Source organism: Anabrus simplex, chromosome 1 (genome assembly GCF_040414725.1).
Source record: "Anabrus simplex isolate iqAnaSimp1 chromosome 1, ASM4041472v1, whole genome shotgun sequence".
NCBI lineage: Eukaryota > Metazoa > Arthropoda > Insecta > Orthoptera > Tettigoniidae > Anabrus > Anabrus simplex.
Genome location: NC_090265.1, coordinates 881,035,652 through 881,062,590, shown reverse-complemented (window position 1 = coordinate 881,062,590; position 26,939 = coordinate 881,035,652). Strand labels below are relative to the sequence as shown.

Here is a 26,939-nt window from a genome sequence, read left to right as displayed (position 1 = left end):
TTCAAAAAGAAGGACGGAATTGAGGGCCGACGATCAGGCTCGGTTTCTAGAGGGGCAGGAGTCTTTTGAGTAACCGCAGCTGTCCCATTTTCTTCCCCTTTGGAAGAAGTTTCCTCGCTAACAGTGTTTACCGCCATGGGCGGGTCAGTTTTGGGAGCCGTTACCCCCGATAACAATTGACCAACAGTACTGGACAATTTAGAAATGTTTTCAATGAGGGCACTGGCCTCCTTATCTTGAATGCCACTCAACTTGAGAGACAATAGATCATTAAGCCTATTATAAAAATGGAATAGTCGAGCTTGCACACGTTTAAGTTGGTTAGGGGATGGGTTCCCTTTCTCTCCCAACGTCGGGGAGGTAATTGCCAAAGTAAGGGAATCTTTAAGTTTATTGGCATCCACCGCAACTGTGCCTCCAGATTGAACGTTTCTAATAGATAATTCATAAAGTAATTCCTCCTTACGCAAATAGAAAGGATGGAGGACATCACGAGGGCCGGACATGATGACAAAAGATATACAAATTTAGAAAAATGGAAAAATTCCAGCGACGGAGAAAATTGTTAGAGTTCAAAAGAAACAATCTTTAGCCGACAAAAGGGGCTAACTAGAGACCCATTCAACCACGCTCTGCTACCACTTGTTCCGAGGTATCTGTGGAACAGCAGAGGTGAAAGAAGGTGCGGGCTGGAATAGGTCTCAACTACAGAATTAAAGGTAATTTAAAACTTTAACAAAGGTTATATTTTCTTTCCAAAATCAACAAATAACAGATAACAACATTCAACAATTTCCACTAGGTGAAATAACAACGTAAGGCAGGTACAAAATAATTTTTCTGGTTTCAGGGTTATTATTATTTTTTTTTACCAGGTTTTGGGCTTCGAGCCCCACACTCACAATCTTTGAGCGATTAGCTCAACTTTACCAAGTTACCAAATGTACAAAGGGGTAGAAATTCCCATCGTGCCAAGGAGCAGTAGCTCCTAATTACAATGTTAAGGAAAAGAGCATACCAGCTCTCAATTTTACAAGCCTCTCAAAGTCTACAACAAACTTCACACTCAACTGCCCTTAAGGCATCCTTATAAATTAACAGGGGTAACTAGTACCCAACCTACCGGGGCCTTCGCAAAGAAAAAAAAAAACACAACAGGGTAAGTTACTGGCCCAAAGTACAGAGAGGACTGGAGGCGTGAAACAGCACTCCTAAATACACATTTTTAAAACCTAAGTGGCTCTAGGCCAATATACAGGGGCTAATCCCAAGCTAGGGATGTGACACGTATGAGAAAACATTAATGCATAAGGAAGAGAAGAAACGGTTATGAAAACGTAGTAACCTCAATTTCAAAATGAAGGGGAGTTCATGAGGGTGAAGCACTCTCTATCCCCGCTTTACAGTAAAAGAGATTTGAAGTTTTTACCTACACAAAAGTTAATTTACATTGTAAAGGAATTGGTTACATATTAAAGGTTTCGAACCCTCCCCGAGAGTAAAACTGCTGAGCTAGCAAGAAATACAGATGTTAAAAGGCCATTACCTTGTTGGAGATCTGTTGCCCGAAGAAAGAGGCGCTTCCCGCCCCCTGCTACATATCCACACACTAAGAAAGATGTTACTGAAGTGGCCCGGAGACAAGAAAATCAGCATTTTTTATACCCTTGCGGAAAATTCGAGACGTTTCATTAATGATTACGGCCCGCCCACAAAATTTTATTGGATAACAGCAAAAACTAATACACAAGATGAGGAAAAAAACACCTTATTGGTGGAAAATTAATTACAGAAATTCCTGATTGGCTACATTCAAAACAGGCGGAAAGAAAGGATTAATGTTGCCAACCCACAAACCACAGAACAAAATTTAGTAAAGACAAAACTTATGAATACAAAATTTCTTCAAGAAAGTTCATTCCATTGCACCAGAGTGCATACTCATATTTTTTAGTAGAGACATCAGGTAGAGAACGCCCACACTTCTTGATCAATTATAAACAAAAACACATCAAAATTCACACAGAGCCCTCTTCGGAGAAACTGCTGACTTAATACAGTTTTTAAAGTTCAGGCTTTCTCCTGTAGAGGAGTTTCAATTGGCGCACAATTTAAATTTGCAGGGTCGGGGTGTACCAACCGGTACAATTATAATTAATCCTAATCGCTAAATTGCAGAATTGAAGTTTTTAAGTTTTATTTATTTTTATTTCTCTTTGTCCTAGACATTAACAGTGTTATATTTTCTAGGACAACATGTATCTTACCGGTAGGCCTACTCCTATTATTAATTAGTGGAAGTTTTTTAAGAGTTCGAACAGATTTCTCCTTAGCTTACAATAGACATTATAAATTAACTGAATGGCTGAATGACTGCATGTCTGGATGAGTTGCATGATTGGATCGTAATCATAAAATTGTTATACGTGCACATATGCAATCTGGATTATTATTATTATTATTTTCTTCGCTAAACGAACACGCCGGGACATGTGCGTGTGAGAGAGAATGCATTCGTAACTCGGCACACTGACGAACGAAATTGACCTGCCTGTAGCTGGCTTCATGTTAACTATTTGAAATATAGGAAATAAATATTGCCTTCTTCGAGCACTGTAACCATCATCGGACGTTGGCGATCATTTTGTAAAAATGTGTAAAAAAATATTATTATAATTAATACAGTATATATATTAATCAGACTGATATGTAATAGCAACTTCTGGCTCGGTGAGGAAAGCAACGGGAAACTACCTCACTCCTCATTTCCCTAGTACGCCTCTTCAGTGATGCCTAGGCCATGTATAACAGCTGATGGCGGAACTGTTGAGGATCCAACCAGCCTCCGGGCTGAGGACTAAACATACATACATATATATTAAAATTAAAATAATAATAATAGAAGCTCTTTCAATTTGCACCTTGAGGAAGGACTCTGCCTGTGATAAAATCTAATGTTGAAGATGGCATAAATTCCCAGTGTCAGTGGAAAATAACCTAGATTACTATTAGTTGGAAACTGCCTTGTCTTAATATTTCGCTGGTCAGATGTAGTCTATTAATAGATGAATAATATTACCCACCTCCGATATACAAAAATACATCGAGTGCCTTGCAGGAAAAGACCACCTGAGGACACTGCGATGGCGAACGTTTTCAGAAACGCAAGTACATACGCTAGCTTGGTGACGAGAAGCCAGGGACGAGGGGAGAAGCGAGGGCTAACGCATTCCCGGCCACATTCCTAGCGAAACTCTTCTCTTGAGCTCCCATCTATACCAAGTTTGATTGAAATTTCAGGCATGCTTATAGTCACCTGTCATTTTTAATCGTTTAGGTTCTCTGCTGCTTAACTGTGTGCAACCCACTAAGTATGGACTATACTGCAGGCTAGGGCCCAGCTTTCGCCAGCAGTTATTGGAGTGGTCATTTGATTTTAGGATTACTCAAAGTTGACCGAACTTAGAGACTTATAAATGCCCTGTGATTCACCGGCAGGTAATTGATGAGATTAAAACAGGAACAAAGCAAATAGGTCCAGTAGACCAGACAGACTGGACAACTTTTCTAATAGGTATATAGATTACTGCCGGCCCCGTGGTGTAGGAGTAGCATGCCGGCCTCTGGCCCGGAGACCCCAGGTTCGATTCCCAGCCAGGCCAGGGATTTTTCTCTCGACCTATGGGCTGGTTCGACGTCCACTCAGCCTACATAATTAGAATTGAGGAGCTATTTGATGGTGAGATGGCGGCCCCGGTCTCGAAAGCCCAGAATAATGGCCGAGAGGATGCGTCGTGCTGATCACACGCCCCTCGTAATCTGCAGGCCTTCGGGCTGAGCAGCAGTCGCTGGGCAGGCCAGGGCCCTTTCAAGGGTGTTAAATGCCATGGGGTTTGGTTTTGGTTATATAGATTACCAAGTTACCAATTATATATTAAAATTGGAAAATACACAGTTAAAAAATTTAGGGGAACATGTTCTTGAATGAATGCCATGCTCCACAAAACAATACCTCACATGCAGGTATATTACCAACTAAACCTTTATTCTTTACCGTTGAAGTATACAAAAGAACATTGATGGATTCACATTCATTTTCAGAACACAAATGGAAATATCCAAATAGGGGCGAAAACAAAGTGATAACAGTCCTCCAGGCTGGATTTTTATCACAGTTGGAGAACTTCAATATCGTCCCTGCTCTGGCAAACTAACGAATCTGAAAATTGTCAAGAGGTTAGGAGAGCTGAAAGAAGTTGTGATTACTCATGTCAAATCAATTTTTACATTTAATTATTGGTTTTATGTGTTAGACATATAGAATGAGCTGCAGATGTGAGACTTTGTCAGAGGGTAGACAGTATATAAATAACAAAATCTAGACCAGAACTTCAGAACTACAGATTCCTTAGTTTGTCAGTTTCGCTAGTTTGCCAGAGCAGGGATGATATGGTGTATGTCTTCCACAAGCATTTATCACAGCTTGGCACCTACGTGGCATGCTCCGTATAAGTTGACAGAGGTCATGTTGCGGTATCAGCTCCCATCCTTCAATAAGAGCCTGTTCGAGATCTTGGAGAGTCTGTTGTGGAACAGGACACCCACGAACACGTCTGTCAAGCCTATCCTACACATGCTCAATGGGATTAAGGTCAGGACTCACTGTTGGCCATTCTGTCTCTTGAATGTCCAGTTCTCACAAGACAGCTCTGGTGATGCGCGCTACATGAGCCCTGGTATTGTCGTGCATGAGTACGAATTCAGGGCTAACACCGTATGCAGCAACAAACATATGCTATAGCAGTATCTGCTCAATGTACCCCACAGCAGTAAGATTACCACGGACTGCCATTAATACTGATGCTACCCCACACCATCACAGAACCTTGTCCGAATTAGTCGCCTTCCTGGACAACATTTGGCATATACTGCTCACCACGGCATCTTCATACACGTTGACGTCCATCACGCTGTGTCAGGAGAAATCTGAACTCGTCTGTGAACAGCACAAGTCTCCATTGGCGAAGTTGTCAGTTGACATGGGTAGGGCAAACAGAAGGCGAGCTGCACGATGTTCCTGCGTTAAACGGGGCACTCAAACAGGTCTGGGTCCTCAGGACACTTCTTTTAACCTGTTTCTTACTGTCTGGTCAGACTTCTTGACTCCAGTGACCCTCCTGAGGTCTTGTTGCAGTTCTCTGGCAGTTGCTGAACGATGCCACAATGCACAGATGTCAGATATCAGTCAGCCTGTGGGGCTCCTACCAGCGGAATTAACCAATTATGGTTAAAATTCCCAACCTTGCTGGGAATCGAACTCGGGCCCACTGTGACCAAAGACCAGCTCGATAACCATTTAGCCATGGAGTCAAACAGGGTTTGAATTTAAGAATGCTTTAGCGTTGGATAACTATAGTGGTATGCTTATTTGTCACCAGGTGGCTCGCTGTATGCTGGCACAGCGCTCCAAGCGGTTGCCGACAACAACATTAAGCTCCAGTTAAGATATATTTTCACACCATATGTGCTAGAGAAGTATCAGACAGGACATCAGACAAATCAGGGATGAGTATGGTAGAAGAAAATAGAAACTAATAAAATAAAATAAATGCAAAGAAAGACTCCAGCATAGAATGTAGAATAGAACAGAGCTGAAGAATGGAAAAAAAGTATTTGGAGAAAACCAGAAGATAATAATAACAATGTGAGACAGTGTGAGATGTGGGGGGTATAACTGGTGTATACACATTATGAAAGTATGACATTAATGCATAATACATACCTTGGAATGAACTAACTGGTGATGATGAATGTACAATTTTGGAAAACACCAAAATGAAATAACAATATAGAAAGGAAAGGGAAGAGAATTCATCATCATCTTCGTTGACCAACTCCAGTTTCCCAGGTGTGGTATATGAGCCCCTTCCATTTTGTTCGGTCCATGAACCATTCTTCGTTCAAAATCTGCTCCCAATCCAGACCTCTCTCCTCTACATCCTTCTTCACTAAGTCTGTCCATTTTTCTCTAGGTCTGCCCACTGGTCTCTCTCCCCTTATTTCTCTTTCATACTCCTTTCTTGCATACCTATTGGCACTCATTCTTTTCACATGACCAAACCACTTCAGTCTTGCCTTTTGGATCTTCTGGAGTAAGGAGTCTTCTAAAAGGGAAGAGAATTACCTATGTAAATCCTTAATGATTGGCAGCCACATATGATAGCCAGTGTCCCTGTTGAAATTGTTAGGATTTGAACATCTTGGAACACAACATCATTACTTGTCTGGCTGGTTGAGATGGATATTTCTTTGGTGTTCCTTGTTGCGAGTCCTAATGGACTGGCATGTTTGGTCAATGCACACCTTACTGCAACTACATTGATGAACTTCGGTGCTAGGATGTCCTTCATGTTGTTGCATTTTTGAACTGTGATCTTGCAAGCTCTTCAGGTAATATTAATTTTTTCAGCCTGTTCTCCTCCATCAAACTTGGGTTACACATTATCCATGCCTGAAACACATTTTTCTTCTCCTAAAACATGTCTTTATACACCCATGCCTCTTTTGCAATATTTAGAGGACCATTGGAAACACAAAGCTTTTCTTTGGCCTTCAGCACACAGCGGGCCTTGTATATGTTCCACAGATGATCTGCCATCAATTCGTTGGTGACCTCAACACAATAGTCTAGGTACTTCACCACTGTGTCAACAAACTGCAGACTTGAACCATTTGCTCTTACTGATTGATCTGTTTGCTTTCTGTGGTGTTGCATGCAGATTTCAGTCAGCAGAAATCTATGTTGGGTTGTAGACAGTTCTCCTAGTATGTTGCAGTGCTCCACAGTGCCTCTGATCTCTTGCAGACATGGGTGGTAATTGATTTGAATCTCCTTTCCACCACTCCTGAAAGTCACCAGGTGTCGAGATTGTTTCTTAAAGCATGAATTCAGAATGACCAAATTGTGAGATTTGGCAAATTGGATGATCTTTTCTCCTTTCCGATTTCTTTTCCCAAAATCATAGCCATGATTTGATTGCCCAGCATGCCCATTCCGGCCCAGACTCTCTCTGGTATTCCCTTTAACAGTGTCTCCACATTAACCTAGAACACCTTCTTCTGATTTGGGGTGTGTATGCAGTGATGATGTTCCATACTTCTTGTTGTATCACTAGCTCGATGCACATTAACTGGTCACTTGTCCTGTGAATGCTCATGATAATTTTCTACATTTCATCATAGTAGTGGAGTTTGAAAGCCTTGGACTTAGAATCCAGGAATCTCACTTTGTTGCCATAACTTTGCCATTTTGTCTCCTGGACACACATTATCAGCTTGTCTGTGTCTCTTGGCAACCTCCAGCTCCAAACTCTTACTAGTCATTGACCCAGTATTCCATGAGACATTGTTTGGGTTGTTGTTTGCTACATTTTGCCATTCCCCAGAAACCTTCTGGCTCTGATGTAGATATTATCCTCCCCAGGATCGGTAAATCGCACTGCAAAATGAGTTCCCAGTGGAATGTTGCCTTTTCTACTGGCTTTCATTTCCATGAAGCTAAGGGCACAAGGAAGGCAGATGTTGCTTGGCACTTCTGTGTGGATTCTATAGACTTAACCTTACATTTAGCCACTCCAGTGGTCTCCAGATGTGGGAACCTGCTACACACGCACTAACCTGAGAGAAGATGTTAAGATGTTAGTGTGCCTCAGGCATGGTATTGGTCTAATCTGAGTTTGGACTTTTTATTTTTTGTTGTCGCTTGCAGGGAATACAGGGGCACTCTCCTATAGCCCAGTATCACACAGAGTATGATAATACTGTAGGTAATGTAAAAATTCTTGTACATGCATGCACTCCACATTTTGTGAAGTCAATCATTAATACTGCTCCAAAATTGGAAGATTTCAATGTAAATACTGGGGTTAAGAGTAACTAAATACTTGATTGTCAGAGGTGAAAGTGATCACGTTGCAGGGACACTTTCAGTATTTGGCAACCGGGGTTGATTGTATTAACAGTGAATTACAAGTTTAATAAGTAGAAGTTGTATGTTAAATGAAGATATTTATAGTAGCCACTAACGATTACTGTATTTTCAATGCAAGGAAATATAATAGCATGGAAGGCAATAAAAGTCGGAGCTCTCTTTAACACTGAACATTAAATGCATATGCCGGTTTTACCATTAAAGAAAGGGCAGACTTAGATCCTTGTTACATAATGAGATACAACTCTTCATAAAATGAATATCAATCAAAATGTCATTTGACTTAGTGCCTTCTAGCAAATACCAATTCAATTATATAACAGCAGGGTCTCATGGCTCATATCTCAATGAGTATAGAAGAAATTTTCCTGGCTTGTAGGTTATGGACCAATTGGTTTTAAACCTCTTAACAGTTCTGTGCCCACCCTTTTACATCACTGAAGTCTGCATGATCTACAAGATCCTGTGCAGCTGCCACCAGGTCTATATATGTACCACAAAACACAGTATCACCACAAGACTTAGGGAACAGAACCAATATAGCCAATTAGGACAGAGTAAGAAGTCATCTGTAAATGAACAGCCATGAACATCCTATCAACCACAGTAAACTACCATGCTCAATTACAACAGGAAGCAATAGAAATTTTCAAAAATACCACTAATTACAATAGGAAAGAAGAAACCGAACACTTAAACAGTGCCTTAATAACCATACACAAAGCAGCAAAGGTTAATGAAGCAAGTGTATCCAGGAGAAGAGGACAATTACGGAAAAGTACAACCAACCAAACCAGTGACCACTAGCTCTTGGCACAGCAAAAGTCCAGAGTGTGCAGAGAACACCACACCACTGCCATATACATTGGGAGCACATGGGCGCAACTTCAGTTGACTACTGACCTTTGGAGAGAGTAGACCCCTCAAAAAATATTGGGCGCACATGCTATTGAAAAACTGGGAGCTAAGAATTCAATTGGACCAAGGCCTACAAGCCTAGAAAAAGTCTTCAGTAACTATCCCCTCCCCAGTATATTTTGTGAATAGTTAGTATTTTATTTTTGAATTGTTCTGTAGTCTAAGGGAGAACCTGAATGATAAAATTGATCATGCAATCCATGTCAGATGTTTGTTGATGGAGAGGCACAGAGAAAAGAAGATCACTCACTTAGCATTTTTGGACCTGGAAAATGATTTCAGTTGGTCCCACATGATCTCATATGGAGAGGACTTTGCAGCCAGGAGTTCCAGAGATATCCAACTTCTGCACTGTATTGTTATAAGTGTGATTCAATGCCTGACTGGGCTCTCACTGCCTTCTAACATCATTGTTGGTATACGTAAACAGATCAGTACTGTAATAGAGCTTGTTCCCCAAATACCTTTTTGAACGAGTCTTATATACAGAGTTTTCAAATATATTCACAGGTAAGCAGAAAAATAGAACTTGATTCGTAAATATATTGAATGAATGTTTAATGTACAAAGCTATCAAAAATAATCACAAGTAAAAAAATTAGAACTTTCTTCATAGATGTAATAAATGGCCTATTACCGGTACTGTATATTATGCATTTCATGATACAAAATGTGAAAAGCTCTGTCACCAGATATACCACTGTTTCATGCCAGATCCTTCTTTGATTCTCATCCAAGGATTGGAGGAGACGAGCTACATTGTCGGAATTAGGATATTCTTCATAATCTCTTAGTAATTCCTGACTCTCTGAACTCCAGCAAGGGATATACTCCTTACGATATTCTCTAGGGATGCATCGTCTGGCTGCACCTTTTATGACCCCTACAAATCTGCTGTAGTTGTTGTATGTTGGTTTGATCCATTTTATATTGGAGTCTGTTAGCTTTGCAAATTCAGTCCAGTTGGCTTTCTAGAAGTTCCACCTCAGTTTAGGATATGATCGAACAACAGGTATAGACATCCCAACCTCCAAGGGAACAGGCCTGTGTTGACTATGTGGGAAATCATTGAGCACTGTACGTCAAACTTGATTGTGTTAATTATGAAGCCAATTTGTAAAAGCTTGGAAAAGCTACAGGATTCCTATAGAGCAAGCAAGTGTAGCCTTGAGGTCAGTGAGCTGATTGAAAGGTAGGCAGGTCCTTAGCATCAAAAAACAGATTCACATTTTCAGTTTCCATCCAGTCCACAAGAACTTCACTGTTAGAGTCATCCTTGTTATATCCCCGAAGTGATGATGACTGTTGAAATCACCAAGATATATAGCAGGATACTGCAGAGAAGGTATATGAGGATTAGGCCAAGTAATATCTGGTGGCTTGTACACATGAACTATTGTTAAGTTTTCAATGTTAACTGTAATAGTAAAAATGTCATTTTCAGCATTTACTGATAGTAATTGGTAATTTGTTATATTATTCCTGAAGTTGCAAGGCCGTAATTTTTATGATAGACACTATCAATTTAAAGCCTGGAATTTTCCCCCTACTGTGTAACTGTATTTTGTCTGCTGTGTGTGTTTCTTGAAGCACGATGACATCAACTGCATATTTCAGTGCAATCCTGGAAAGATACTCACATTTCGCTCAACTAATCCTTTCATATTCAATTGACAAATGCGCAGCAATGGTCCAATTCTACAAACTTGAGGGTCCTGAAAAGGACCACACATCTCCTTGTTTGCTCTTTGAGCGAGCGGTCGTTTCTGACAGTTCGGTCTCATCTTATCACTGTTGGTTTCTTAGCACCACCCGGGGGACATGTGTAGGGCAGTGTAGTGGTTAAACCTACGGATGTGAAGCAATGATTTTGTTAATCATCTAATATCAGTTTCCAAAAACACAAAAGACAAGCAAACCAAAATGGACATCAAATTTAAGTTGAACATCAAGAAAAGAGCAGCGCTGCAGTCTTCTAAATTCTCTACTCCATTCAAAGAAGGGGAAACTAAAGCCACAATAAAAAGTATAAAACTTGGAAAAGCTACAGGATTTGATGGAATTTATCCTGAATTTTTGGCTCATTGCGTACCAGTCACAATAAAATGGTTAACCAGCTTCTTCACTAATATTCTGCAAACTGGAAATATCCCCCCTTTGATGAAGAAAACAAAGATAATAGCCATACTGAAACCAAATAAAGATCCATCTAAAGTGGAAAGCTACCATCCAATAGCATTTCTAAGTGTCGCACATAAACTCCTTGAGCGACTGATCTACAATAGAATTTATGAAAGAATCAACAGCTACATTCCTATAGAGCAAGCAGGATTTAGACCTGGAAGAAGTTGTAATGATCAAGTACTGTCTCTCACCACGTATATCAAAATTGGATATAAGAGGAAATCAGTAAGCGTGGCTGGCTTTTTGGATCTATCAGCTGCCTATGATTCTATCTGGTGAGAAGGACTCCTAAAATTTTTGAGTGTTACCCCGTGTTGTAAACTATGGCCTTACTTCACAATATGCTTAGTAATAGGTACTTCCAGATCTACGTTGATAATTATAGAAGTAGAGTGTTTAAATTAAACGATTGTTTACTTCAAGGATCAGTCCTCACCCCCCTTTTTTTCAGACTGTACATATACGACTTCCCAGACACATCATCAAGAAAATTCATTTATGCTGATGACATTTGTTTGGTGGCTCATTGTTTCAACTTTTATGACACTGAAACTACTTTAGCCACTGATCTGGAAGCCTTGGATGTATACTTCAAGAAATGGAGCCTTCACCTAAATTCTCAAAAAACAGTTATATCTACATTCCAATTACACAACAGACTGTCTAATTACAACCAACAATAAAATTCCAAAGTCAAGTATTGCCATTCTGCAGTACACCAAAATACTAGGGAATACTTGATACTTGACAGAACTTTGACTTTCAAGCAACATCTCTCAAATGTAGCTGCTAAAGTTAAAACTAGAAATGATATTCTTCAGAAACTTGCTGGTACATCATGGGGAGCCAATACTCATGTTCTAAGATTAACAGCATTAGCCTTATCATATTCTGTTGCTGAATACTGCTGCCCCTCTTGAATCAATAGTGTTCACACTAAGAAGATTGATGTACAACTCAATCAGGCCATGCGCATAATCACCAGATGCATTCGAAGCATGGACACGCTATGGCTTCCTGTTCTCAGCAGTATTCCACCTCCAGCCCTAAGATGATCAGAAGCTCTCCTAAAGGTTTGGAAAAACATTCAGCAGAACCCCCAACTACCCATCCATCAAGATATTACAAACACTGAACATCAATGGCTGAAGTCAAGGAAACCACCCTGGCATAGCGCAACAGATCTTGAAAGAACCTCTTTTCATGTTAACAGTTCATGGAAAGCACAGTGGGATTGGTATTCAGTAGTCAACAAACATCTAGTTGAGAATCCTCCTAAATGCATACAAGGATTTGATCGTCCAAGGCGACAGTGGAGAATCATCAATCGGATAAAAACTGGACAAGGCAGATGTGGTTATCTATTGTGCAAATGGGGTTGGACTGGCTCTGCAGATTGTGATTGTGGTGCCTCTTCTCAGTCAATCCACCACATTGTTACTGACTGCCCAATTTGAGCTTTCAAAGGAACTAATTGACATTCACCGCACATCGGATGAAGCAGTTGATTGAGTTGTAGTATTGTATGGACTTGTGACTATGCACATTTATTCTGAAGCAATATATATAAGTACATACATTTATTATTCGATAAATAAATAAACAAATAACCAGATGTACCACCTGAACAGTGCCCATTGGGAAATGCAGTTCTCTGAAAGAATGCCTGCTTTCTAATCTCATTTCTTTGATATAAAACCATCTACCATCTTATCCAGATTTAATGCCTAAGCAGCCTCCGAAGACTACCAAACTCCACGTTTTTGGAAGGGGACAAAGTGGCACTCTGCCCCCCCCCCCCCCAAGATCATTTGGTGGGGGGCAGAAAACACCTTGCCCCCACCCACCCAAAGTCGGCACCACTGCTCCGCATCCCTTGACACTCCTATGTAGGGATGATGTGATACTTTCAAAAGAGTGCAAACTTGCACTTCAGCACCAAGTGGAAAACTGGAAAAAGAGACTCAGTGAGAATTGGTTGTAACTCCAAAAGATGGAATATCTAGAATGTGGTCTCCAAACCAATGGCACCATTACCATTGACAGTCAGACCTTACAAAAAGTCTTCCATATTAAATAACTTGAATCTCTGGTCACATCAAATAATGATGCTACACTCTGACACCCAGATGAGTGTCAGCACAGCATGCTCCAAGCAGAGACAGGTATCTTCTGTGATAATGAAGATGCCCGAATACCTAAAGGTTAAAGTTTACAAGACAGTGATAAGACCAGTTGCTCTCTATGGAGTAGAATGTCACCCATTCCTGAGGAAACATGGGCACATCCTCCATGCTAAGGAGATGAGGATGTTGCAATGGTTGCTGGGACTAACTTTCTTGGACCATGTCAGAAATGAAGATGTGCAATGTAGACTTGGTGTGGCTACAAATGCAGAAAAAGTTAGAGGGGTTCAACTCTGATGGCATGGCCATGTCATGCATAGCAACGATAATTCCATGATAAAAATGGCCCTCCAGCTTGACCCGGTGGATGCTGATCATGAGGGAGGCTGCCAAAGCATTGGATGGACAACATCAAGGAAGACATGCATGCTGTGGATCTCAACCCTCAAGACACCCTAGACAGGGTCAAAGGGCAAAAATCTAGCTGAACAGCAGACCTCATTTGAAGGGGAAAATGCTGGGAAAGAGAGGAAATAGGGATTGGGATAATTTATCAAGGGAGATGTTCGATAAATTTTCAACTTTTTGAAGTTGTTTAAGAAAAGGCTAGGTAAACAACTGATGGGAAATCTGGCACCTGGACAACAGCACTAAATGTAGATCAGTGGTAACTGACTGATAATATCAATTCTCCAAGATGAATTTGTATTGAGAAACATACACTAACCCAGTATGCAAATGCTCTTAAGGGCTGCCTAGCCAAGGTGGTAAGGCACGCTAGGTTTGCTCAGAAGTGCATGGGTTCGATTTTCCATCAGGAAGTCAAAAACTTTACAAACGGGATTTCCACTCATCCTGCAGCAAAAATGAGAACCAGATTAATTCCTGAGGGAAAGGTGGCTGAGGATAGAGCTGTCCACTCTATCCTACTTGGTACTGAGGTTAAAAATAACAGAAGCTTTCCACTTCTCCAGAGGGCTTTCATCACATAGGCATTTATTCGTCAACGAATATGTAGTATATAAATACAATGTCATTTGGACACATTAATTGTGTCGTCTCAGATGGCTGAACAGACCGATTCTGGATGCACAGATTTTATTGCAGTGACAGCACACACTAGGAGTTGTAGCAGATGGTTGTGCAAGAATGCCACCCCTCGCATTCGCTCATTCTTTCCTGCGGTTCCTCCTCTCAGCTTCTAATCTTCTCCTATCTTTTTCTAGATGCTCAACTCCATTGTACACAATGCTACACCATTTGGGCCTATCCTCGGCTGTAGTTTCCCAGTTGATCGTATCAATATGACATCTTTTAAGATTATACTTTAGAACATCCTTATATCGTTTAAGCTGCCCTCCATGGTTACGCTGGCCATTCTTTAGTTGGGAGTACAAGATTTTCTTTGGGAGGCGTGTATCTGGCATGCGGATGATATGACCAGCCCAGCGTAGCTGATGCCTGACTATCATTGCCTCTATGCTTGTAGCGTTGGCTTCCTCGAGGATGCTAATGTTGGTTCGACGATCTTGCCATTTAACTTTCAGTATTAAAAAATGGCAAGTTGTCCAGAGGGCTTTATGACATGTACAAAGGTAGCCTTTATTTTTATATGCAGTCCTCTAAGAAATGAGAAAAGGTTCTTGTACTGGCAACTGTACCTGAAGAAATGGGACAAAACCCAAATGGGTGGCACTAGGTCTGATGGAAAATTGTTTGTATAGTCAGCTGTGAAGAAAAGACTTTGGCATTTCTGATGATGGACAGTTTGACTTTAAACACTATAGTCAATACAGAGATCACCAATGAAATGAACCGTGGTATCAGAAAATCAGTTATTTTGTTACATTGAAGTCATATTCTGAACATGATGGCTCTCACAGCTAGTGGGTTAGGACTGGTTATCATTATGCAAAACACTATCAGAGTTTCTCTAGTTTAGCCTGTGGTAACAAATTGGTGGCATCAGTGTTTTCTGATTCAGAAATTGTCCTGTGACAGAAATAAATCAAAGGTTTTAATTAAAAACATCCTTACCCTATAGAATGTTATGACTTTCTAGACATTTTAAAATGTCATTAAAAAAGCAGTTCATGTTTGCCCTTGCTATTGATGCTTCAAATAAAGGATACAGGAAAATACTTGCTGTTTATGTTAGTACTTAAATCCTAGCAAAGGAGTAGAGTACAAAATATTAAATAACTTATATATTTCTTTGCATATTTTTGACACTTGATGCATTTCCATACTTCGTTATTGGATAGATAATACTCATGTTGTGATTAATGTACGGTACACAAGCAGAATCAGTGAAGTACTAGACTTCAGTTTTAACATTTTTGTGTACAACAGTACTATAAACATTATGGAATTTACTGTATATCCAGTGTGATTTATGTTTTCAACATTTTATGAAATAACCTATTTTGTTTTATGCAGCCTACTTAAGTAGCCTACTTGTTTATTTAGATGTAAAATTTTACATGAAAAAATGTTTGTATTTCTTCAGCTCATTTCAGGAATTTATGTGTACTACTACATGCCAAAGAAGAAACCTTTTGAATCTTGTGAATTTAGAGCCAAATTTACTCCATATCACTCCTTCATGGGAACTGTACTCTTCATCATTTGTGTCTTGCAAGTTATAACTGGTATCACAAGCACTGCCCAACTTCTGACATGGGAGTAAGTAATTTAGTTTAGTTAAAATTAAGTTAATTTTGAAAATTTGGAAAATGTGCCTAACTACCTTTGAGGAAGAATATTTCTCATCATCATCATCATCATCATCATCGTCGTCGTCGTTGTCATCATCATCATCATCATCATTGTCATTGTCATCAGTTTCCCTTTTCCAGCTCCAGCCACCACCACTACTATTGCCGTGTTTGAATCCAGATTCTTACTTATTATGTTGTTGTTGATTGAGTTAAATCACTTTAATCTGGGTCTACCTTTTTTTTCTTCTTCCTTCAGTAGTAGCCTCTATCATCTGCTTCAGTATCCTTCCCTCTTCCATCCTCTTAACATGTCCAAATCATCTCAATTTATTTCTTTCCATTTTGTCTAAAAGCTTACTCCAGTTTCCTTCCTTACATCTCATTTCTTACCCCATCCTCCCTTTCCTATCATAACTCTTAAAAAATTCATCTCACTGGCCTAGATTTTAATCTCTTGTCGTTTCATTAGTAGCCAAGTCTCTGCTGTATATGTCAGTGGTGTATGGTGGGATCAAGGCATGAGCTACCACTAGACTTAAGTTACCTCCCCACCCCTTTTCGGCAGCTGGTTTAGTGAAAGTCAAGTCTCAAGTGTTGTGAGCCATCAGAGTAGCCTGCTGTGTTGTCTCTGATGATGGACACAAGCTACTGCCCTGGCCTCTACCACTGCCAATACTCAATGCCTGATCAGTGGAAATAGTAGCCTAGTGTTTAGCAAATTAAAGCCCAGCTTTGGGCCAATGGCCCCACTTCAATCCTTGGGGTCAACCTTCTTGTACTCTTAATTCCCCTGACTTGGGAATTGGGTATTTGACATCTTCACCATTCATTTCATCCTCATTGGGTCACCACCAACTCTTTCCAAGCCAGGGAAATACAGTATGAGGAGGTTGATTCTGAGGAAGATGTGGGGTATGCTTATAATTATAAACTATCAGCAATTTACCTGCATACTTCAGTTGTGAAAATGGTTTATCCAGTACCTGTTTTATACAGTTCAGCCATTTTACAAAAGTAACCCCAGACAGTCAGTCACATTATGCACTGAAACTTCAAATAAACGAAAATTGTTTTGAGAACAGTATTACTACTGAAGTACAAAAATAATTTTCGCTACGGTAATCAATCTGTAAGATGTCTTGTACGTGCAACAGCAAACATGTGACACTGTAGCAGTGGCAGGGCGAGTGGTGAACTGACGGAGCGAAGTTTTGCCTACCTATTCCCTAGGTCCGCGCACCTATCCGACATACAGCAGCATGCTGCATGAGATGAGTCAAAAGGAGAGGGATGCAGCACTTTAGCTGCAATGTCAGTCTCCGATGCCTTGCATTCAGAAATACGAAGCAACATTTCTTTCTTTCTCATTGCTTTCAAGTTTCGTAAATGGAACGATGTGTCAGAAGCTTACATTATATGTGATTTAGATTTCCATCATTCTCATTTGATGTTTGGGCGTCAGAGATAGCCTTGGTAGACCTCAGTATGCGCCACTGGCATACATCAGTATGGGGAAACAATACATCTTATACATCACCTCTTATCACTTCCTTAGTACCTCCTTCTTCCAGATCAAGTTCTTCATATTCTGGTAAAATGTATTTCCCTATTGTGTCCTTTTACTAATCTCCATAGCTCCCTCTGTGAATCAGTGGTAGAGTGTCAGCCTATGGATTCTAAGATTACTGTTCAAACCCAGCACAGGTAGTTGGAAGGGTGGAAAAAAATGTCCATTTTACACTCCATGTTGTACGATGTCAAAGATGTAAAAGATCACTGGTGACACATTTGTCATCTGCTAATGATATCACCTACAGCTTTCTCTGTCACCAGCGTTCCTTTATCTCCTTCACAGTTTCATCCATTATCATTAAGAATAACAACAGTGACAACACTCTACCCCATCATAGTCCAGTTACATTACCATAAACATAGTTAGTGGGCTGTAAAGCCAATAACATTATTATTATTATTATTATTATTATTATTATTATTATTATTACTAGATTTTAAGACTTTTATAACACTGAGGTGCCAGAATTTAATCTCACAGGAGTTCTTTTACATGCCAGGAACTCTACTGACATGAGCTTGACATATTTGAGCACCTTCAAATACCACCAGACTGAGCCAGACTGAACTTGCCAAGTTGGGGTCAGAAGGCCATCGCCTCAACCTTCTGAGCCACTCAGCCTGGCATTAAAATATAGTTACGTTCTGACGTAAGTCACAGAGAGCATGCTGAAGCATCATGTAGGATCTCAGAATTTCTACTCTTGTCCAGTAGACCAGTAAAGGAATTGCTTTTGCGATTTCTTACAGCATGGACTTCTTTAATGGAATCAGTTAATGCACATATCTCTGGAATGGGAGCACCAGATTTGAGTACTAAGAATTTTCACATTTTCAACTCTTTCTTATTTATCTCAGATAAGTCACTTCAAGAGAAGCTAATCACTGAAGTTCATGTCTTTATAGGTCTATGTTTTTAAATGTATAAATAAAATTAAATGTCAGATATCAGGGTAAAGTGGATATTAAAAACTGTCTGTCAGTTCTGAGTGGCCTGTAAGGAGTCTTATTTTTCCACTGTTTCACCCTTTAGCCCTAGATTGGTAGATGTGACTATCTTGAATAAACGCATCCCTACTGTCCCCCATGTCATCATTAGGAGAATGGAACCAGGGGAATTGATTCATTCTGATATTTGTGGCCCTATGAGGGTTTCCTCAAATGGAAACACACGTTACTTCATCACATTCGTCAACAATGCAACTGGATGGTGCGAAGTGAAGTTTCTTCATCAGAAAAATGAAGTCATTAATGAATTTTAGGACTTCAGAAAATGTCTGGAAACACAGAAAAATGCGAAGATAAAGATTTTGCAGTCTGATAATGGTACGGTCGTGAATTCCCAATTCGACGCATTGTTGAAAAGCTGCGAGATCCTACGACGCCTGACGATTCTGCGTAACCCGGAACAAAATGGAGTAGTGGAAAGGAAAAACCGTACACTCATCAAGATGGCCAGATGTTTATTAATGCAGTCCGGACTTCCTCCTTCTTTCTGGGCAGAGGCTGTTGCAACAGCGAATTACATTAGGAACAGATGTCCTACAAGTAAACTGGGTGAACGAACTCCTTATGAAGCCTGGACTGAAAAGGTTCCAAATGTTTTTAAATTCGAAAAATTTGGATGTGAAACCTACTGCCTAAATCGATCGCTGAACATAGGAAAATTCGATCCTCGGGGGACAAAAGGTCATATTCCTTGGATATGTGGAGCAGTCCAGAGTTTTCAGAATTTGGATAACACAGGAAGGAAAAGTGGAAATCTCACGTTTTGTCAAGTTTTTGAAAGGAGACCGAAAAGAGCAAAAATACGATCTTGATATTTTTTTAAGTCAGCGTCCAAATGTAGAGCACTTTGATGAAGATCATCCCAGGACAGAGCCAGAGCAGGTTAATCCTTTCATCAATGTAAACATAACTCCTAGACAGACAGAACCTAATGTCAAGTTTTTGAAAGGAGACAGAAAAGAGAAAAAATATGGCCTTGATATTTTTCCAAGTCAGCGCCCAAATGTAGAGCACTTTGATGAAGATCATCCCAAGATAGAGCCAGAGCAGGTTGATCCTTTCATCAATGTAAACATAACTCCTAGACAGACAGAACGTACAGAAAGCATCAAAGATCCAGGTAGCTCAGAAGAAGAATTTCTTGGTTTTGAAAATGAACCAGAACCAGAAATACGACAATCTCGACATGCACCAGGAAGACCAAAAATGATTCGTTCAGAAACATGAGGCAGACCTCGAAAGCTTTACCGGGAACACGGTGGAGGACAAATTGATTTGGTATGTCTGGCTGAGGTTCCAATTCAGATGGCATTTTCAGATCCAGAGAAAAATGAGTGGATGCTGGCGATGGCAGATGAATTCTAAGAAATGAGACCTGGGATCTCGTAGACCCCCCAGAAAATAGGACGACAATTGGAAGTCATGTAGTCCTTCAGAATAAGTAAGGAGCAAATGGCGAGATCACAAGAAGGAAGGCTAGAGTCGTGGCCAGGTATAGATTATACTGAAACATTCGCACCAGTAACATGACTCAGCTCAATATGAATGGCTATTGTGCTCGCTGCTCATCATGGAATATATGTCCGACAATTAAGTGTAGCAACTGCAGACTTTAATGAATTTGTTGAAGAGGAAATCTTTATGGAGGTACCAAACTACACCAGGGAAATGCTTAAATTCATCGTACAGGAAAGCAATGCTACATCCGAGATCATAGCTAAAGCCAAGAGGATGCTGAAGATGCTGAACAAGGATTGTATGTGCCATATTAAAAAGGTTCTGTATGGCTTGAAGCAGGCTAGCTGCTGTTGGCACCAACGCTTGAACGAACAACTACTAAAGCTTGGTGTCAAACCAACGTCCGGCGATTCAAGCATCTATGTGAAGGCTACAGGTGCTGATGCTCTCCTAATCATAGTTTATGTTGATGACATTTTAGTTTTGTTACGGAACTCGAGAGAAATTGACGAGGTCCACGAATTTGTATGAAAGTTGTTTGAGGTCAAAGACCTAGGAGACATTAAGTACTGTCTCGGGATTGAGTTTTCTCGAGATGAATCTGGTATCACCTTGAAACAGAAGGGTTACATTATGGACATCTTAGATTGCTTTTGAATGTCTGATTGCAAGCCCGTGGCCACTCCAATTGAAGCTAGAATTAAACTGTCAAGATTAAGTACTTGGTCCAAGGATGATGGCGAGAGGCCCCCCTACAGAGAGCTCATAGGTACTCTTATGTACCTATCAACTGCAACGTGCCCAGACATATCTCATGCAGTGAGTGTCTTAAGCCAATACAATGACTCTTTTTGGCAAAGAACACTGACAAGTGGCAAAGAGGGTACTGAGGTACCTGAAGGGTTCTTCTGATGTGGGAATCACCTTTGGAAGCAATACCAGTAATTTAACTGGCTATGTTGATGCTGATTGGGCTGCATGCATCAACGATCGCAGCTCATACACTGGCTTTGTCTTCACAATGTATGGCAGAGTCGTATATTGGGAATCCAGGAAACAACGGTCAGTGGCATTGTCCTCAACGGAGGCTGAATATATGGCCTTGAGTGAGGCATCAAAAGAAGCAGTGCACTTACTACAACTAGCAAAGGAGATAGGCATTAACAGCGTGTCAACTGTACAGCTACATAACGACAACATTGGAGCTCAGAAGCTTGATGGAAATCCTGTTTTCCACTCTCGGACTAAGCACATTGATGTGCAACATCATTTTGTACGAAAGGTTCTTTCATCTAGGGACATTCACCTTGAATACTTGTCAACTGAGAAGATGCCTGCAGACATATTAACCAAGGAACTTCCAAAGGATAAGCACTGGAAGTGCTTAGAGTGTCTGGGTGTCAGAACACTGAAACGTTGAAGTTGGTTCAGCCTTCGAGAGGGGGTGTTAAGAATATTTATATATATTCGTATGACTCTGGCTGAGCCACCATCAAGTAGCACCACCTACACACTACGGTTTCCTTTTCCATTCTGACACGTCACAATTGTAATCTCCATGTCTATTGTTTTTCACTGCATCCATCTGTGATTTACATATGTAATAAATAGTGTCACTATAAATAAACCGTGCTGACCTTATTACTTTCCGAAACATTGTGCCTTTTCAACATTATTATTATTATTATTACAATGCGGTCGTGAAAATTGAATATTCATTGACTTGGCCCTCAACGGGCTACTTAAACTCACTTTACATTGTGATGGTAGTAGTACCAGACCTGTAGCTCAGATCCTTTCCAACAGAACAAAGATGGCCTAGGCCACCATAACTCAATTGGTAGAGCAACTGACGCGAAATCGGGAGGTTGTGGGTTCGGATCCCACTGGTGTCTGGTTGGCCATTTTTGTTCTGTACTTAACATCTCTTCAACACGTACTAAATGTGCGTAACACGACCTAATAGGTTGAAAGTCAGTTTCGATTACAATGCGGTCGTGAAAATTGAATATTCATTGACTTGGCCATCAACGGGCAACTTAAACGCACTCTACAGTGTGATGGTAGTAGTACCAGACCTGTAGCTCAGATCCTTTCCAACAGAACAAAGATGGCCTAGGCCACCATAGCTCAATTGGTAGAGCAACCGACGCGAAATCGGGAGGTTGTGGGTTCGGATCCCACTGGTGTCTGGTTGGCCATTTTTGTTCTGTACTTAATATCTCTTCAACACGTACTAAATGTACGTAACACGACCTAATAGGTTGAAAGTCGGTTTCGATTACAATGCAGTCGTGAAAATTGAATATTCATCATCATCATTATTATTATTATTATTATTATTATTATTATTATTATTATTATTATTATTATTATTATTATTATTATTATTATTAAAGTGTTTTGCCTGCAGCAATTTTGAAAGAAGGTGCGGGCCAGAATCTGGACTCTAAACTAAACACAGGGGTAAGGTTTAACACATCAATTTTATTCGGATAATAAGACTCATTTGCTTCACTTCGGTTATTTATACTTATGACTAGCAAACACTTTGGATTTGTACTAACATATTGCATCTGGAGTAAAGGGGGCCTTTGACCCATATACATACTACATTATTATTATACTGATGGCTTGGCAAACACTTGGGATTTGTACTAGCATATTACTTCTCAAGAAAAGTGGGGGCTTTGCTTCATATACACACTACATTCAAGGAAGGGGACTAGCCCTCTGGCATAAAACAAACCTTGCCAAACTAACTAGTTTATTTTAAAAAAGTATCCCAGATATTAAGTTTGGGAGGAGTACCAGGAAGTTCTGGGACAGGTCAAATTCAACACCAAACACTAAAGCCTGCTGTAATTGACCTTGAATTGAGAGAGAAGGTTTCCTGATCAAAAGGCGAAAAACTTCAAATCCCGTATTTTCCAGAAAGCTCTGGTACTTTACAGATTCTTATACACATGGAAAACCTCACCGACACTTGGCCAGATCACAGCGGCTCCAAATGCAATAACTAATTTGCCATGTAATTTAGAAAGGCCCAGATACCCATGTAAGTCAGGTAACACAATAAAATAGGGCCAATAGTCCTGCATAACTAGCATCTAGGTAACGACAGCAAACCTACGCTACCAGAGACAGAGAATACAACTCCCAGAAATAACATCCAATTTAGAGAAAACATTATTATTATTATTATTATTATTATTATTATTATTATTATTATTATTATTATTATTAAAATTAAAACTACAAGAAGAATAAAAAGCTCACTTTCACTGGGGGTGTGCCTCAAAAGAGCTGCACCACCTCGAGATGAGGACACAAGTTTACTTTCCTCTTAAAGATACAGATGGAAAGAAGATCCTTTCAATCATCATCATCATCATCATCATCATCATCATTTCCCTTTATCCAGCTGTAGCCGGGTAGGGGCAAATATGGTTCCTCTCCACTTTCTTCGGTCTTTCCACCACTCCTCCTCCAACACTGTGTCCCAGTCCAGGTTTCTTTCTATAATGCTGCGTTGGATGGTATCCTTCCATCTCAATCGTGGTCGTCCACGGCCTCTCCTTCCTTGGATTTGCATTTCCATCACCTTTTTTGGCATTCTTTCATCGCTCATTCGCTTTATGTGCCCAAACCATCTTAGTCGGCTCTTCCCTATTCTATCATTCATTTTTTCCACTCCAATTTCTTCCCGGATTTTCTCATTCCTTATTTTGTCTCTTCTACTCTTCTGTATCATACTGCTCAAGAATTTCATTTCGGCTGCCTGTATTCGACTCTCATCCTTCTTTGTCATTGTCCAAGTTTCTGCTCCGTAAGTTGTTATGGGTACGTAATACATCTTGTACATAGTATCCTTTGCTTCCATTGGCACATCTTTGTCCCATAACATATTTCTTACACTATGATAGAAACAACTTCCAGCTTGAATCCTTTTACTAATCTCAGCATCTAGTCGAGCATTCTCCATTAATTCACTCCCCAGGTATTTAAACGTTTCCACTACTTCCAGGGGCTTGTCTGCAAGTCTAATCTGACCTTTCCCTTCTTTCTTCCCTCTAGTCATAACAAGAGTTTTACTCTTTTCTACACTTATTTTCAATCCACATTCTTCAATCTTCCCACTCACCACATTCATCTGTTCTTGAACCTTCCTGTCGTCTTCTCCCCAAATCACAATATCATCTGCAAATAACATCATGTTAATTTCTCTTACTCCATATGCTGCTTTTGCCATTCACATTATGTCATCCATTACTATTGTAAACAGGATTGGTGATAGAACACTTCCCTGTCTCAGCCCACTAGTTATTTTGAACCAACTTGTCCTGCCAACTTGTGTTTGCACGCAACTACAACATTCCTTATACAATGCCATGATCATTTTTATTAATCCCTGTCCAATTCCTTTTTGCACCAGACTGTCCCAAACTTTCATCCTAGGGACACTGTCATATGCCTTTTCAATATCAATGAATGTCATCACAATATCATTTCCGTACTCCCAATGCTTTTCCATTAGTTGTCTCATAATGAAAATGGGCTCTATTGTTGACCTTCCACTTCTGAAACCAAACTGATTTTCCTGTATCTGCTTCTCAACCCTCAACCTTATTCTACTTTCCAGTATCCTTTCCATTATCTTAGCAACGTGGGATATTAGAGTAATTCCCCTGTAGTTCTTCAAAACTTTCTTTTCACCTTTCTTGAAAATTGGGATGATTATTCCTTTTTGCCAATCCTCAGGGACCTTCTTATTCTCCCAGACATTCCTGAGAACCCGATATGTCCACTGCAGGCCTACAGCTCCAGCTGCCTTTATCATCTCCACTGAAATTTCATCTATTCCAGCAGTTTTTCCATTCTTCATCTTTCTTACTGCCATTTCAATTTCATTCATTGTAATTTCTTTATCCATTTCTTCATCAACTAATTGCCTTTCCTGGTCGTCCATTGAATGACTGTCGTTCTTATGTTCAGCAGCTTCTGAAAATACTCTCTCCATCTATTTCTTATTTCTTCTGGCTTTGTTAAAATTATGCCACCTTCATCCTTCACAAATCTGGTGTTTCCTTGAACTCTCTTTTTGTTTCTTAAGATACCATACAGTAATTTCTTGCTGCCCTGCGTATCATCTCTCAATGTCTGTGTGAATATGGCCCAGCTTTTCCTCTTTTCTTCCTCCACTACTTTCTTGGCCAAATTCTTTGCCTCCACATATTTTCTTCTACTTTCTTCAGTCTTAGATGTTTTCCATGCTTTCCATGCCATTTTCTTTTCCTTCACTTTAATCTTTACCCTATCATTCCAACAGTGTGTTTCTTTGTCTTTCACATTTCCTGATGTTCTACCACACACCTTTTCTGCACATCCAACCAGTGCTTCCTTAAATCTTTTCCATTCCTCTTCAACATTTCCCACCCCTGTCCTGGGTACCAAGGGTATTATTTCCCTTTGAAATTCTTCTTGTATGCTTTTCTCTTTCAACTTCCATACTTTCTTTTCTCTCTTCTTAATTGGGGTTTTTCAATCTTTCCAACTTTCAGTTTTCTTATCACAACTCTATGATCTCCACCAAAGGCTTCTTCAGGCATGGCTGTTACATCTACAAGGTTCTTCCGGTGTTCTTTCTCTATGATTATATAATCAATCATGGTCTTTGTCCGTCTGTCTCCCCAGCCATACCTTGTAATCTTCTGACTGTTCTTCTTCCTAAACCAGGTGTTTCCAACAATCATTTGATTCCTCATGCAAAAATCCACCAACAACTCGCCTTCTGGATTTACATTTCCAAATCCAAAGGGCCCTACAACATCTTCCTTTCCTTGTCTTTCCATTCCAACTTGTGCATTTAGATCTCCCATCAATAGTACTTCCTTATCTTCTATCTGTCTCTCCACTTCCTCTAAGAAGTCCTCTAGATGTTCATCTATGCAACCAGTTTGTGGGGCATACAACTGAATAGATCTTTCACGCCATTTTCAAACTGGAGTCTCATCATCATCATCCTATCACTGGCGTACTTTGTATATTCCAGATACTCTTGGATTTCTCTTCTAAGTATGATGGCCACTCCATTTTTTTTGCTTCAGGTCCTCCGCTGTAATACAGCCTGTATCCTTCTCTCAGAGGGATCTCCCCTGTACCCCTCTTCTTGGTCTCGCACAGTCCAAGTATGTCTATACCTTTTTCTATCATGAAGTCAACCAGTTCTTCTGTCTTTTCCGTCAGTGTCAGTACATTAACTGTTGCAATTTTGATGTAGATCCTTTCAAGTGAAAGCAAAATCAACAGCACATACACAGAAGAAAAGCCTTATGCCAGTCCAAAATGTCTTCTTCTTCTCCTTCTTCTTGTTCTTCACCAGCAAAGATTTTATCAATATTATTTGGAATAATGTTGTGTGTCATCTGTGAAATTAACTGAATTTTTAATTAATTCAGTCAAAGGGCTCTACCTGTTTCTTTAATTTGTTTTAGTAATGTTACTTAATTTTCTTTCAGCACATGGAAAGCTAAGGATGACTTGCACACAAAAATGTTTGGAAGTAGAATGTCATCTTTGAAAGTAAGTGCTTTGTTGTACGCGTTCTCAGGTATGACTGTTATATATGCACTGTACCGGAATGACTTTAGATACCGTGGACGAATAATTCTGACTGCAGATTCACGTGATGTAAATTAATATTAGCTGTAACAAAATGGTAATAAATATCAGCTATTAGACTTAATCTTGTTTTTATTGAATACCTTGAATTTACATTCCTGCAGCTGATGGCAAATATACATCAGTTCTTTAAAGTGAACAAGTGAAAAGGTCCTCCTATTTAACAATGTATTTTTTTCATGTTAGGCTTCTTTAGACAATAAACAAATGTTTTGTTTATTTTCCATAAAAATAATTAAATACTGATATATGATATAAAAAGTGTTGAATAGGTCCACCTTT

At 39.9% G+C, this 26,939-nt stretch overlaps 1 protein-coding gene across 2 annotated transcripts in view; it reads left to right on the top strand.

Moving 5' to 3' along the window:
* LOC136874376 (transmembrane ascorbate-dependent reductase CYB561) overlaps window positions 1–26,697 on the top strand; it is a 79,293-nt gene extending 52,596 nt beyond the window's left edge. For both annotated transcript variants that reach the window (XR_010860258.2, XM_067148015.2), the window contains exons 3-4: window positions 15,728–15,903; window positions 26,495–26,697. Coding sequence is in view for 1 of the 2 variants with exons in the window: in XM_067148015.2 (XP_067004116.2) it covers window positions 15,728–15,903; window positions 26,495–26,675 (357 nt within the window). In the remaining variant the exon portion in view is untranslated. The remainder of the gene's footprint in view (window positions 1–15,727; window positions 15,904–26,494) is intronic.
* The last annotated feature ends 242 nt before the right edge of the window (window positions 26,698–26,939 follow it).